Below are 15,606 nucleotides of genomic sequence, written 5' to 3'. Positions count from 1 at the left end.
TTGTTAATTATTAGCTCAGCTGACATAGTCAGATGCAGCTTGTAGAATCGCATGAGCGGCGTCGTTCGTGCTCGCGTGCGTCCGTGCGTGCGTCAACAGTGGGGCAAAAATCTTAACCGCTTGATGTACGGTCACGATATGGGGATGTCGGGGGGGATCGTCAAAACCGAGTTGGGATGTCGAAGCTGGGGGTCAAAGGTCAAAGGTCCCAAGAGGTGTAAAAGAAGGAACATTCACTCCTTACACTTAAAGGTATAGGAGAGGAAATGCAGAATTGCCGGCACAAATCTAAACGGCCTCGACCTAGGCTCGTGATAGTCGTGTATAGCATCATGGTAGGAAAAGCCATCATGTGTGCCGAAATTGGAGGTCACAGGGTCAAAAGGTCAATGGGGCACAGGGCAGATTTTAGACATTTTCTGAGGACATGGTCTGACGGAGCGATTGAAAAACTTTTTTGTTTCAGCGGTGACCTAGCATTTTTATGACTTTGTTGAAAGGACCATGAAATGTACTTTCCGCTGACATGCGAAGAGTAAGTGTCGGATAACCTTTTGACCCTCAAGAGGAGGGTTAAACATGGATTTGTTTCTCGCAACTGCATTGGCGAGTACTTGTGGGTGTGGGAAGCTCCCATTTTACAGTGAAATTCCACACATAACTCTTTCTTGAACAACGCTTACTTAGGAGATAATGACATGACTTATATATAAGATTCTGTAGGGTACATTATGAATAGTTGGAATACAGTCACTAGCACTCAAATAATTACCCAGGAATGAGGCTGCGGATTTCCCAGACTTAATTTTCTCATCAAATTTTGGCACCAATATAGACGCAAGTGTGTACGTTCTTGAGCTTATTCGGTCCACTAATCACTGGCCTACCTTGTACTGAAATTAGTTTAGAGATATTTGCTATCGTATTGCTCTAAATTGTAATCTTGCACGAGCTGCTCTGCCTCTGGTTGTATCAACCATTGAGCTATTTTTAACGAGCCAGATGTGCCTCGCAAGGGGTTTAATGTACCTTATTACCTGACACCATAGAACGCACGTTATGTATAGTAATAATATGGTAATTATTCGCTCCTGCTTTTTGCAATTCGTCGTCACACTGACAGCTGCCATTGCTACAATGCTTTTGCTGACCGATGCAACGATGCCTTTGATAGCGGCACGCCATCTATCGGAATTTTATTACACTAGTTTGAAGTGTTGTTTTTTTGGGTTAGAAATGAACGTATGTATAGGACGTCTTGCTATGCACAAATGAATTTAGCAGCAGAACACCAGACACCAGATGAGCCCTGTCGCTATGCGGCACTTGTTAATTTAATGTTTAATGTTATTTAGACTTATAATATTGGATTGTAATATCAATGATATATGAATAAATTATAGTGTTAGGGTTACTCCAGTAAGAGGCATTATGAGAATATGCTAAAATTGGATCATAAATCTCATAATCAAATTGTGTCATACATGATATAATTGAAATACGTAATGTTTTAGCGTCTTTAAAGTCGCTGTGTTATTTCAGGGACAGCCTATGATCTTTTAATAAACAAACCAGAACAAGAAAAGGTAAGAAGCCATAACATAGTGACAATAAGGTTAAACACTATATCAGATGAACAATATTAGCATGAAAATATTAAAGTATCAATTAACACAATTGTTTTCACTTGGGAAAGGAAATGTGCCTGCAAATTTACTATCAGTTGAACATTAAATTATGTGTATTTAAATATCAAAGTAATTATTTAGATAACCTTTTAAGCAATAACTTTTAATACTATACGTTCATAGAGTTCACTGAAACCAAGTGACACTTCACTAATGATGTACAGTTATAAGCAATAATTCAATTCAACTTCAATGACCATCAGGATGCAGTCTAATAAGTATAAATATCTGGTTCGTAAGGAATTATTATCCATACTGGTGAATAAACTTGGAGATCCAGACCGTAAAGTAGCAGCCAACTGTTGTCATCTTCTAGGACAGCTAGGTAGGTGGTATATAGGAAAGTGAATGAAGAGACAGACGTGCACGTGTGTGGTTGTAGTATTGTTAGTAGTGGTCTGTACCGCAGGACTGCAATTTGTTGCCAATGGCTTATGCCTTATAACCATTAGAGATGCATTATTTTATAGACATATTTGTGGTGAATCTGCATTTATTGTGAATAGTAGGAAGATTTGAAATTTTTTGAAATCTTAAACTATTAAACTTTCATTTAAAATGTTTTAAATTGGAAAAGTTCAAGGGAAAGTGTTATCCTTACTCATAGGAGCAAATTGAGCCATCTTATATTGGCATTGATTATTTGCATCTGTAATAATTTTCATTATTTGTTCCAGTCGATCATCATCCGAACATGAAGTCTGTGGTCGTACTGGAAGTGGAGCGAGTACTCTATAGACAAAATATATCTTCCAAAGCACAGTACGTAATGTTTGCTAAAATGTAGCACTAGTAGTCATATTATATGATAACGTGATCTGTGAGGCAGTACTCTAACGTTAAAGGTTACTATCAGTTGATCATATATCTGTGAGGTGCTGCTGTAACAATTTTGGGTTGCTACCATGCAGTTAATCATAGGTGGCTGCAGTTTGTATAGATGTGTCTTATTGCATAGGCTAACTATGTGGTATGGAATGGAATATAGTTCACATGTTATTAGCACTCGCTGTGACCAGACAACTCTGTAATTATTTCTTGTTTGCAGTAATATGACCGAATATTACAAAGTGGATTGTGAAAATTGCAAAATATTTTATGGGTATTGCACACATGATAATGATAATGTAGCCACACATGTTCAATTATCCTGTGAACCTCTGAAAAGCAAATAAAAATTCATTTATGCCGCAGTCAGGCATAAATTTGACTGGCTGATCAAGGTGATAGCAAAAAAGAAATCAGTCCTGCATGGATTTATTATTCCGACGAACCCAACTGACTGTTTTGCTAACCTCCTATATTTATTATTATTGTTATTATTCACATTTCCTTAAAGATTTTGCAGTTTTACTATTCTATAATGGTAAAAGACTGTCTGTGATGATGTCTTCTTCTATTGTTCTGCAGGTACTATGGCATGTGTTTCCTGAACCAGCTTGTACTGGATCGGCAGGAGGGAGACCTAGCTTCAAGGCTCATCTCTCTGTACTTCTCCTTCTTCCAGGTATAGAGTGATATGCCGGCCTGTGTAATTGCAACACTAGCACTGTTTAGATGTCGCTTTTTATGCCATGAGTGCAAATTGGAACTCGTTTCCATTTTCATATCCCCAATATTATCCAAAATTGGCTTATCTAAAATTGCTGTGATTTCTCGAAAATGAACAAATTTTAATGTGTTTTCAGCATTGTAGTTAATATATATTAATAGTCGTAGATATAAAAAGAAGGTTAAAGTTAAATTTATCTCAAGTTAGACCTGCTTTTTGTGTAATTAAGTCCAATTCGACTTTCATCTAAAAGGCTTCAATTGAAGCAATAATACTCAGTTGGTGCTTGTTATAGTTATTTGCACATAAGTGTTCGTATGTTGTAATTTAGTTATATATCATGCATACGCGCTGTTACACAATTAAAAAAAAGGTTCTATTAGGTGCTGCATAGTTACAACAGGAACTCTTCTATTTATATTCTAGTCTATCGTAAAGAAAGGCGAAGTTGATAGCAAGATGCTTAGTGCACTGCTTACTGGAGTGAACAGGGCCTTTCCTTACACAAAGAGTAAGTTCTCTTATAAAATTGACCATTGGTAAGATCACTCACTAATAAAACACCCACAGGCAATACAAAAGCTTGTGGACTATATCTTGGTGGTTTGTAGCACATTATTAATTCATTGTTAAAGTATTTTTTATCGGTTGATGCGTTATGATAAGCTCCTGATATAACAAAGGCGATTGTAATGAAATACTGCGTGCACATAGTGCATTTAATGTGTTCCAATTTTTACAGTACGTATCTTATAGTCAACATTGACAATATAAATTATTATTATTATTATTATTATTAGCTCATCTGACATAGTCGGATGCAGCTTGTAGAATCGCATGATCGTCCGTCCGTTCGTGCGTGCGTGTGTGCGTGCGTCAACAGTTGGGCACAAATCTTAACGCTCGACGTACGCGTCACAGATATTCGGGATGTGTGTCGTGTGTGCGTGCGTGCGTGCCGTGCTGTGCGTGCGTGCGTGCGTGCCGTGCGTGCGTTGCGTGCGTCTGCCGTGCGAGTGCGCGCGCGTACTGTGTGTGTGTGTGCGTGTTGTGTGTTGTGTGTGTGATGTTGTGGGGGGGCGCGGGGTCCCGTTTCATATCATCTCGTTGAAAAGGATCGGATGGGGCATCAATTTGGGGTCAAAGCGGTCAAAGGTCAAGAAGGTGTAAAAGAAGGAGGGACATTCCCTCCTTAACTTAGATATTAGGGAGAAATTGCCAGAATTGCGCACCAAAATCTAAACGGCTCCTGATAGTCGGTGTATTAGCATCATGGTAGAAAAGCCATCACTGCTGCCGAAATTTGGAGAGTCACAGCGTCAAAGGTCAATGGGGCACAGGGCAGCATTTTAGACATTATTCTGAGAACATGGCGTGCGCGAGCGATGAAAACTTTTTTGTTTCCAGCCGGTACCTACCCCTTTTTTTATGGCTTTTTATTGAAGGACCATGAAATGTGCTTTCCACTGTCGTGCGAAGAGTAAGTGCTGATAACCTTTTGACCCTCAAGAGCGAGGGTTAAACATGAATTTGCTGTACTGTTAGAAAGAAGTTGGGGACTGCCGGCGTTTGCCTAGTAGATCTAACATGCCTGGATCGTATGCCGGCTACCAATGTCACAGTGAAATTTCAAAGCTAAATTTGCCTTGAAGAGGTTATTTGCTCCTTAAATCGCTATAATTTTCTATGCATTCTGCTTACTGTCATGGCTGTTACATGTAACTTAACTTAGAAACGCAGCAGGTTGTCCGCCAACCTACATGTATCCCCCGTGATCTAGTCATGAATAGAAATATCTCTGTAAGGCGTAGAAGGCAGGTAAAGTTAAATAAGTCACAAAGACAAAGGTTTGCTTTATACACTGGTGCGCCTCAGATGCCAAGTACTATGGAATCTGGTTACCCTGGCAGCCGAGAGAGTCGACGGTGAAGCGTCAACTAAGCGTCAAGCGGCCAGTGGTGGTTTGGCGTATGCGACAGACCTTCTCCAATGTGTAAGCCATACCAAGTTTCGTCGTGCGAGGTCAATTAGGGCTGAGTTAGAGAGCAGAGAGAAATATGTCAGCGTAAGCGTGAATAAAGGCTCGAAAGAGACCTGGGTGGGCAGTTTTACCGATCTCGGATTTCTTCAAATTTGCTATGAGGTGCGTTATGCTAAAGCCGAAGACGCCAATCTTAGTTTTGGTGTGGGCGGAGTCTTCGTTGCCATGCGTAACAACATTTTGTGGAAAATTGTAAGAACCTGCTAACTTGTGCTGTTTTTACCCGATTGCATGACGAATTTGGCACAAAAGGCCGATATTAACATTCCTATATATAATATATATATGTACTATACATTATACTATATTGATGACAACATAAAATTTAATACAAATTTTAATACAAATATTAAATTTTATTTTTATATTTTTAATTTAAAATTTATATTTTTTAAATTTAAATTTTATTTTTAAAATTTTTAAATTTAAATTTTTATATAATTTAAATATAAATTTTGAATACAAATATAAATTTCATGACATCGGGCTAAAAAGTTGCAGCAAGTTACAGGTTCTAAGATATTTCGACAAAAAAATGTTGTTACCATGGCAAACGATGACTCCGCCCACACCAAAACGAATAGGTGTCTTTCGCTTTACGTAACGCACCTTCCATTCGAAATTTGAAGATGATCGAGAAGAAACTGCAGCCCGCTAGAGCGTTCACAAGGAAATCTCTACGGCGAGCGCGGCGCAACATGCCAAACCATAGTATCCACGAACTTCGTTCGCGGGATACAATTATGCCACTGCCAGTGGCCACTGCCAGTGCATGTAGTGGTGATAGTATGGTGTAGTTTTTGCCTGCGTTAATTAGTTACAGGTGGCAGCTCTCTATTTCAGCCTGTAGGCTTGCATAGGTAAATGGATGAGTGCTTACCTATTCTGTCTTGCAAATAGAAATAGTTGTTGCTATACTACGTACGATGGAAGCTTCCAGCTTCCATCTTTAATTTTAAGACATTCAAACGTACGCGCCATCTCGTGGCAACTTTCATAACGATCCCAACGAACATTTCTTCGAGAAGCTTCCTGATACCATCCCAGTGTTCGAAATAAGGGCTATCCGTTTGTCCGTACTTGTCCATTTCCACGGAGGACAAGTAGATCTGTCAGGTAGCTTGTCCGCCAGACAAGCAGCTTTTTAGAGCAATTTTTCATAATTTTCTACCATCGCTCGCCGCTGCTGGGAAACCTGAGTTAACATAGTATAAACATGGGCTGCCGGAGTGCCACCCTAATTAACATATAGTATAAACATTTATGTGAAGTTATATAAAAACGTTACAGCCTTGCTAGCTCCACGAAACGGTCTTGCTAGGGTTAGAAGACCATCAGACAATCAGTCTGATAGACAATCAGTCTGATAGACAATCAGACATCTGTATAGACAATCAGTTGTACAGCCTAGTTTAGCATCAGAACACCTGCCGTCAGGTGAGCGCTGTCGCTCTGCGGCACTTGTTACTATTATCATCATCGTCATCGTCGTCATCATCATCATCATCATTATCATTAACTGACTATTGATGCTACAGATTCAGGTAATTGTACTAGTATTGAAGTCACAAAATGGCCATCTCATTTACAGAGAACAGTGAGAAGGTTGTTGAGCAAGTGAACATGCTCTACAAAATCGTTCACGTGTCGAACTTTAACATCAGCATTCAGGCATTGATGCTTCTCCACCAGCTTCTAGACGCCAAGTAAGTTGTTTAGTCTTTCTGTGGATTCACACCTAGCAGGAAACTAGCATTATGTGACCCCTAGTTATTCTGTGACAGCGAGAAACATAGGCAGGTTGACTTTTAATGTATGTGTGAGGGTACTAGTAACTCCTATCAGATGGAGACTGCATAGCAAACATTGCCACCTGGTGGTTATGTTCAGACTTTCCTGAAGTTATGTTTCGATTATATTTTCTTGGCTCTTCGAAGCTACACTACAAGCACGTGATTGTCTCGTGAGTGTGCTGTCTACTGACGCATGATTCTCTGATCTGGTGTCTTTGTTTTCGCTTAGTGAGAACCTCTCTGATCGCTTCTACACGGTTCTGTATAAGAAGCTTTCCGAACCTGGCCTGAAGACTTCCTCCAAACAGATGATGTTCCTCAACCTGGTGTTCAAAAGCATGCTGAAAGATGTGGTGGTGAAGCGGTTGCAGGTACGTGTCTGTGTGTCTGTGTGTGTGTGCATGCGTGCGTGCATGCGGATGGACGCATGTGTGCATGCATTTGTGTGACTGGGCTATCAAACCTACAGATGTCCCGTTGATAGACGCTGGTATAAGCAACTGAAAGAAGCACAAGTGCAGTTAACTTTCTTGTGGTTGTGGCGATGAATTGCTAACGAGTATTCACTCCTAGTAGCTCCACTGGACTCTTTTTAATGTGATTCTAACTGTGTTAAGAAGGGTGGAATAATACCTCATTACAGAAAGATTTCAATGTCTGCGATGCAATGATCGATTCGTTGTTAATAACATTCTCTACGTCTACAGGCATTCCTAAAGCGTCTGCTGCAGATTTCTGCATACCAAGCGCCAAACTTCATCTGTGGAGTTCTGCTTCTTGTTTCTGAGTTGCTGAAGAAAAGGCCAGGCACTTTGTCCCTAAAGGCACCATGCAGCTTTGAGGTAAACTCACGCACAGAATATGTAGAAAAACTTGCTGTTGTTTGTATTATAAACATCTATCCAGAGAATACATGCGAGCAAATGGGAATTTTTATTTATTTATGAAGTGATGGGTTCCATGATCTACTATTCAGTGTGATAAAATGGCTAAAATAAATTTTTGTTGTTGTCTGGGTCCGTTCTAACTGGTATCCCACCCACTTCTCAAATAGGATGACGATGAGGAGGAAAAGTTCATAGATGTCGATATAGCTGAAAACGAAGACAATCCGGCAGATGTCAAAGTCGCAGCGATTAGTCAACCTGGTAGTGACGTTGACGACAAATCTCCTGTTTTGCCCGCGATAGAACAACAGGAAGCTTCTGAGAAGGTTGCTCAAAAGCCCAATGCCTCGTGGGTACACAAGCGGAACATCCAAGGTAAGCTGTCACTACTCACATGCTAGCTACTATACTTGAACCCACATCCTGATTCACGGCCTGACGGATCCCTGAATTATGCTTCTTGGTTCCATTGATTATACCCTGTACGTATTACATTATACACTAGCCTGATTTCATGTGATGTGAATCTGATTCTATATCCTACTCATGGTTAAATGAAAATCACGAATATTTTAAAAGCTCAATGTTCTTATTTTTGTGTCTTGCAGGGAGAGTCTTGCAATTGCAGGATTATGATGCATACCAGAGAAATCCACAGTATGCGGGAGCTGAGTACACATGTATGTGGGAGTTAGTGAAGGTGCGTACATACGTCATAGTAAAGACTAATGTAATGTGCTGTAGATCAGTGCTGGAAATGTTTTAGGAATGTTTTTCCTAGTATATGTGTTTAAACCACTCTGTTCCAAACAGAAATTCTATGATTTACATTTTAATATAAAGTAAACACTGTTGCAGTTGGTAAGAAATGATATGTAATGTTATTCTAAATATATTTAATGGGGGTTTGTTGCAGCCATTACATACTTTTTATTCACCTTTATGCATTACTACATGTTAAACACTTTTTTTCTTCATTTTATTGTGATATAACAATTATTTTTACTGGGCCAAACCCTGGTACCCTCTATTTGAGAGTAATAATTTCATGGCCTTCAGTGGCAACTCTGTGATACACAAACACTTTCTTATAATACAAGTTTACATGTACATTTACGGTGTGTATAGATGGCGCATCACTTCCATCCATCGGTCGGTCTGTTCGCGCGTGACGTGATCAGCGGTAAAGGTGTAAGCTACTCTGGAGACCCACTGCAGGACTTCACACTTATACGCTTCCTCGACCGATTTGTCTACAGGAATCCAAAGAAAACGAATAAAGGTCAAAATGAGTTTAATATTATTTATCATTATGATTGTTTTCCGAGTGATCGGGGAAGTATAGCAAATGTCTTTAAGTTGGCCCTTTAGCTTTATTTATGTAGAATGTGTTTTTACTATAAAGTGGTATCTAACGAACTCACTTTCTCAGTGATCATTTCTGGGGTCGACTAAAAACAATTATACATAATACAGAAAAATTCTTGTGTAATTTATGTTCCCCGTTTCATGGTGAATGCATATAACTAAATATATATCCTGAAGCTAAATGTCATGTAGTTAAAGGTTTGTAAGACTGAAAACGTAGGCATACTTGGTGTTCAGACACATAATCGTACAGTATTACTAGGGGTGTAACGATATACCCGTATATCGGTATATTGCAATATATTTTGAAAACTCGATATATCGCGATACAACTTCCGGATATCGATATTTTACGATACGGTGGTATAACAAGAAATAAATTACTTGACACTTGCCTTTATGGCTATATTGTTCATGGGCTCGAAGATTATGCACTGGCGGTGTATATATTACGAAAGCACAATGCCTGCACGACGCACAGTATTACTTACTGCATGGAGCACTGCGTGGTACTACTGCGCGGGCAGAGTGGGGCAGACGTGTGCGCGAGGCAGAGAGCACGGCAACTAGGGAGTCTATATATAGCCTATGCTCACCTGAGTGCCCGCGCGCGTGCGATACAAGCTGAAGCAAGCACCCACTGTTTCAGTTTCAGTTTCAGTTTCAGTATCCAGTATTAGTCAATTATGCAGCAGGGATATTGTGTATTCCAGCTATGTCAGTGCCTTCCGAGAGGGTATTCAGTACAGCGGACTGCACTGTCAGCAGAAAACATTGCCGTGCTTCTGTTTCTCAAGAAAAACATGATAAATTAAATCATGTCATATAATACAATATATGATGATATTAAAACCATCAAATTGTTACTATATCATGCATGGTATACACTTCCCAATACGTATTGGAAAATATTGCAATACGGTTTTGTCGTATTGCAATATATTGCAATACGGTTTTTGGTCGCAATACTCACCCCTAGGTATTACCATACTAGTTTTTAGCTCATAGTCATAGTCATGACATAGTCAGATGCAGCTTGTAGAATCGCATGATCGTCCGTGCGTCCGTCCGTCCGTGCGAGTCAAAGGTCAAGAGGTGTAAAAGAAGGGGGAACATTCCCTCCTTAACTTAAGGTATAGGGAGGAAATGCAGAATTGCTGCACAAATCTAAACGGCTCGACCTAGGCTCGTGATAGTCGGTGTATAGCATCATGGTAGGAAAAGCCATCACTGTGTGTATATTATCATCATCGTCATCGTCCGTCAATCATCATCATCAACATTTATCATTAGACTGACTATTGATGCTACAGATTTCAGGTACTTGTAAGCTAGTATTGAAGTCACATAATGCCATCTCATTTACAGAGAACAAGTGAGAAAGGTTGTTTGAGCAAGTGAACATGCTCTACAAAATCGTTCACGTTCGAACTTAACATCAGCATTCAGGCATTGATCTGTCTGCCAGCCAGCTTCGTAGACGCCAAGTAAGTTGCTTTAGTCTTTCTGTTGATTCACACCTAGCAGAAACTAGCATTATGTGACCGCCTAGTCTATTCTGTGACAGCGAGAAACAATAGCAGGTTTGACTTTTAATGTATGCCTGTGAGGGTACTAGTAACTCCTATCAGAAATGGAGACTGCATAGCAAACATTCGCCAACCTGGTGTTATTTCAGACTTTCCTGAAGTTAATGTTTCGATTATATTTCTTGGCTCTTCGAAGCTACACTAACAAGCACGTGATTGCTCGTGAGTGTGCTGTTCTACTTGAGCATATCTTGATCTTGGTGTTTTGTTTTCGCTAGTGAGCAACCATCTCGATCGCTTCTACACGTCTGTATAAGAAGCTTTCCGAACCCTGGCCCCCTGAACGACTTCCTCCAAAACAGATCATCGTGTCCTCAACCTGGTTTCAAAAGCATGCTGAAAAAGATGTGGTGGTGAAAGCGGTTGCAGGTACTGTCTGTGTGTGCTTGTGGTGTGTTGTGCATGCGTGCGTGCATGCGGAATGACGCATGTGTGCATGCAATTTGTGTGACTGGGCTATATTCAACCTACAATGTCCCGTCGATAGACGCTGGTATAACAACTGAAAGAAAGCACAAGTGCAGTTAGACTTCTTGTGGGTTGTGGGCGATGAATTGCTAAACGAGTATTCACTCCTAGTACTCTCACTGGACTCTTTTTTATGTGAGTCTAACTGTGTTAATGAAGGTGGAAATAATACCGTCATTACAGAAAGATTCAATGTCTGGCGAGCAATGATCGATTCGTTGTTTAATAACATTCTCTACGTCTACAAAGCAATTCCTCAAAGCGTTGGGCGCAGATTTCTGCATACCAAGCGCCAACTTCATTCTGTGGATTCTGCTTCTTGTTTCTGAGTTGCTGAAGAAAAAGGCCAGGCACTTTGTCCTAAGGCACCATGAAGCTTTCGAAGGAAACTCACGCACAGAATATGTAGAAAACTTGCTGTTGTTTGTATTATAAACATCTATCGCAGACAATACATGTCGAGCAAAAAGGAATATTTTTATTTAATTATGAGTGAGGGTTCCATGATCTACCTATTCAGTGTGATAAAATGGCTAGTTTAGCATCAGAACACCTGCCGTCAGGTGAGCGCTGTCGCTCTGCGGCACTTGTTCACGTTCATGTGCAGGTGAAAGTATACAATTCATCCATGACACAAATATTTCCAAAATATACTGACGAACATCTGAACATACTTTCTTATCATTGCACAGGTGAAACTGCAGACGTCATGGTGATGCGTGCCAAGAAACAGACACGCGGGCTCGGAGAAGGAAAGGCTGTTCCTGTCAACACGGCCGAGTTTCTGAAGAGAGGAGAGGCCAACACGCCCGTTGACGAGCAGTTCCTGTACAGGTACATTTACTAGTTTGCACAGAATCTAGGAAATACCAACAGGGATTCACACCTAGTGGTGTATGAGGGAGATTTCAGCGGGTTGGGTAGCACTTATATCACAAAATCTGTGTTATATACACGTGCACATATTAATGGAATAATATGATATAATCTTCCAAATCATTAGTAATATTTTAGTAGGTACTACGGAGTACTTATCACATTCTACTAACATTTTCTATCTGGTTAATTGAAATGAAGCGTGTCCCAAAGGGGTTTCTGTAACAGTGTTTAGATATTTATGATGAGCACACTGGATTAGAACTATGACAATTCAGTCTTGCCTTGCTATTGTAAAGGTCATACCATAATCACAATTACTAGTATAATACACAGATTTTGCTGCAGTTTGTTATTTATCATATGTGTGACAGATCTTTAATCCATGTTTGATCTTGTTATAATGTATATTACAGGTATTTTAGCAAGAAAGCAGATCAGAAAAAGGATTTGGACAACGTCAGCGAAGGAGAAAGCATATCAGATGATGAGTTTGACAAATTACTCGGTATTAATAAAATTTCTATAAATGTGCCATTGTAACATTGTCTATTATTCGCACCAGATCACAATTCTATGTGAAACATGCAGGAAGCATACATGTAGAAAACTTGATTAATCCCAGTGTTGTATTTGTTACAGATAAGATTGAGCCGGGCTCACGCGCTAGAGATGACTTTGATATGGACTTTGCTAGGTCAGCAGACGATTACAATTTCTATCATTTGTAGCTTGGGAATTTTATTTCATTTAAGTTTTTAATGTGAGGTTTTGAGAGTAATTTTATTATTAAGATCAATCCATATGTACTGGCATGTTAATGAGTTTTACAACCGATTGATCTGTCGAGCTATTGAAGTTTCTTGGGCTCATCACCAGATGGCAGTAGGTGCCAAGAGACAAGGGAATCAGAAACGGGATTCATCTTAAAATAAAATTACTCAAAGTTTCAGCTCGTAAAATCGGATACATTTATTTGAAAACAAGAAAGTGAAATTGCTTTGCTGTCTAATATCTCATCTCTCGTGCTATGTCAAGTGAATGTCTTCTCCTTTCTCTTCATTCCAGCGAGTACAGTAAAAAGTTGAAGCAGTTGAAAAAGCAAAAGGCAGAAGCTGAGCTGTCAGAGAGCAACGATGACGATGACGATGATGACGATGTTGACTTTGGTGAAGACTTCATGGACGACTTCCAGGATTCTGATCTGGACGAACTTCAGAAAGGTGGCGCGGAAATGGAATTCAACGAGGAAGACGTTGCCTTCTCGGACGATGATGGTATGAAGCATCGATGCTTTATACGGCTTGTGTTCATGTTGGTGGAAAATTCAGTCAGTGTGGACTAGCTTGCCTGCAATTCATTGACCTATCAATCTGAGCGAGATAACCACGCCACTTGGATACTGTTGCTAGGTCGGTCAAGCTATACAAGCTTGTATATTTTTTGTGTGAGCACACCAAATTGACGATTTTGCTGCACTTCGTGTTTAGAACGCTCGTGTCGATGTGCTGATTGGCTAGGGCTACGAGTCGGTCACTTCAGGCTGATAGGTCGATTTCCTGTGGATGCAACTATTCGATGAGTTGTATGTGTAGTTGGTATTGGGATGGATCTTAGGGATCTATGTTTTAGCAATGTACCTTTTCATCGTTCAGTAGTGTCTGACATGTTGTTAAATGCAAACACAGCAAAAGTCCATTATACACACGCTCACGCACGTTCCCACACACACATACACACACACGAGTGTGTGAAGATTAAACGGTCACGGTTGTTTGGCAAGTGCTCATTTACGTGACACTTTGTACTCTTTTATTTTTGAAGGATTATTTGTGCCTAAGAAAAGTAGCAAGAGGGATGCGACTGATGGTGGCTACCCGATGCCCAGCATGAAGAAAAAACGCAAAAAGTAAGAATATTAAAGGGGATTTACATGTTGACCTACAATCAGAATGTTTGTGTGCTGGCATGCATTGCAATCTTTTAAATATCGATCTATGTAATTTATAGCTGTGCATGTGTGCTAGTTTACCATCATTTTATACATACACACGTCTTTCTATAGGTATACACGTCTGTATTTTTGTGTACTGTACCATTCTGCTATATTACATTAGTGTATCATACGGACATGATTTTTTTTTATTTCCAGGGATGAAAATCTTTTTGCTGCAGCTGAGCAGGTGAGATAAGACCACATTTTATCTGTTATATATATTTTATACCCGTTCTTCACATTTTGCCAACTGAAACAGATTTTTCCAATTGCAAATTTCTCCATCTAAAGTTTAATATCTATTTTACTTGCAGTTTGCTAGTATAATGGATGACAATGCAGGTTCTAAGGTCGATACATCAGGTTCTGAAGCTCTTGCTAACAAAGATAAAGCAGGTAAACACAATGATTGATACATAGAGACAGCTGACACTGGAGAATTTCTGCTCTGATTATGGATCTATTAGAACGATTACAAGCTTATATCTATGTGTCTATCTGTCCTTTCATATTTTACTAGTTGTTTATGCATTAACTAGTATATAAGTTTCATAACAATATGTGTAGATATTTGTGAAAGGTCTTGCTATTATATATATATCTATGTTCTCAAGCACTTGCATGTCCTTGTTAATCATTCCAGATGCAAAGCAGTTGAAGTGGGAGATGAACAGACACAGGTGGGAGGAAGGTCGCGACTGGAAGAGCAAGAAGCGGGGAATGCGAGGGGCCAGAGGAAGGCAGCTTGGAAAGTCGTCACGGCAAGGACACAAGAAAGTGTTCCAGAATAAGCGAAAGTAGATGATAGGGGTACGTTTGGTATATAGTTGAATTGTAGTACCGTGGGAATCACTCTTATCTGAAGATTGTTGGGCTTCTCTTTGGAGAAATTAACTAAATAGTTACCAGATTTCTAGATCTACTAGATCTATGATACAACTGAGAAATTAAAAAAACGAATATAATTGTTGTTTGTGCTGTGAAAACCAGAAATCCCAATATCATGGAATTGTGGCATAAAACACTGTTGGTCGAGTTAGTCACCACAACAGTGTTGTTTGTACACTTTATTAATATGAATTATAACGTGGCTTGAGTGGAATGTAGATGAATAAAATATTTTTTTCATATTAACATATATCACTGTAGGCAAATTTATAATGTGAATTCGTTTTCTTCATATATGCATCGGCTCTGAGGTGCTCGTTGATAACAGAAATACACTGAATGAGAATTGTATTCTTTACTGATAAAAATCAGAAAAATAAAACTGTTGGAGTAAATTTGCAGACCTTACCATCCTCACTATACCTTATATAATTATCTTACATCATAAGCAGTGTTTATA

The 15,606-nt window shown here is 39.5% G+C and overlaps 1 protein-coding gene across 1 annotated transcript in view; it reads left to right on the top strand.

The window, feature by feature from the left end:
- LOC106814404 (CCAAT/enhancer-binding protein zeta-like) overlaps positions 1-15,396 on the top strand; it is a 51,178-nt gene extending 35,782 nt beyond the window's left edge. The window contains exons 5-23 of the mRNA XM_014818721.1: positions 1,543-1,586; positions 1,929-2,013; positions 2,366-2,450; positions 3,099-3,195; positions 3,667-3,751; positions 6,873-6,987; positions 7,304-7,445; positions 7,782-7,916; positions 8,129-8,336; positions 8,570-8,661; positions 9,090-9,243; positions 12,079-12,220; positions 12,679-12,770; positions 12,905-12,959; positions 13,331-13,539; positions 14,087-14,171; positions 14,415-14,445; positions 14,573-14,654; positions 14,902-15,396. Coding sequence (XP_014674207.1) covers positions 1,543-1,586; positions 1,929-2,013; positions 2,366-2,450; positions 3,099-3,195; positions 3,667-3,751; positions 6,873-6,987; positions 7,304-7,445; positions 7,782-7,916; positions 8,129-8,336; positions 8,570-8,661; positions 9,090-9,243; positions 12,079-12,220; positions 12,679-12,770; positions 12,905-12,959; positions 13,331-13,539; positions 14,087-14,171; positions 14,415-14,445; positions 14,573-14,654; positions 14,902-15,059 — 2,096 coding nt within the window. The 3' untranslated portion in view covers positions 15,060-15,396. The remainder of the gene's footprint in view (positions 1-1,542; positions 1,587-1,928; positions 2,014-2,365; positions 2,451-3,098; positions 3,196-3,666; positions 3,752-6,872; positions 6,988-7,303; positions 7,446-7,781; positions 7,917-8,128; positions 8,337-8,569; positions 8,662-9,089; positions 9,244-12,078; positions 12,221-12,678; positions 12,771-12,904; positions 12,960-13,330; positions 13,540-14,086; positions 14,172-14,414; positions 14,446-14,572; positions 14,655-14,901) is intronic.
- Positions 15,397-15,606: the final 210 nt, after the last annotated feature.

The sequence above is a fragment of the Priapulus caudatus genome, unplaced genomic scaffold (assembly GCF_000485595.1).
Source record: "Priapulus caudatus unplaced genomic scaffold, Priapulus_caudatus-5.0.1 Scaffold919, whole genome shotgun sequence".
Lineage (NCBI taxonomy): Eukaryota > Metazoa > Priapulida > Priapulimorpha > Priapulimorphida > Priapulidae > Priapulus > Priapulus caudatus.
Note: the sequence above shows the minus strand (reverse complement) of the source record. Positions and strands in the feature narration are given on the sequence as shown.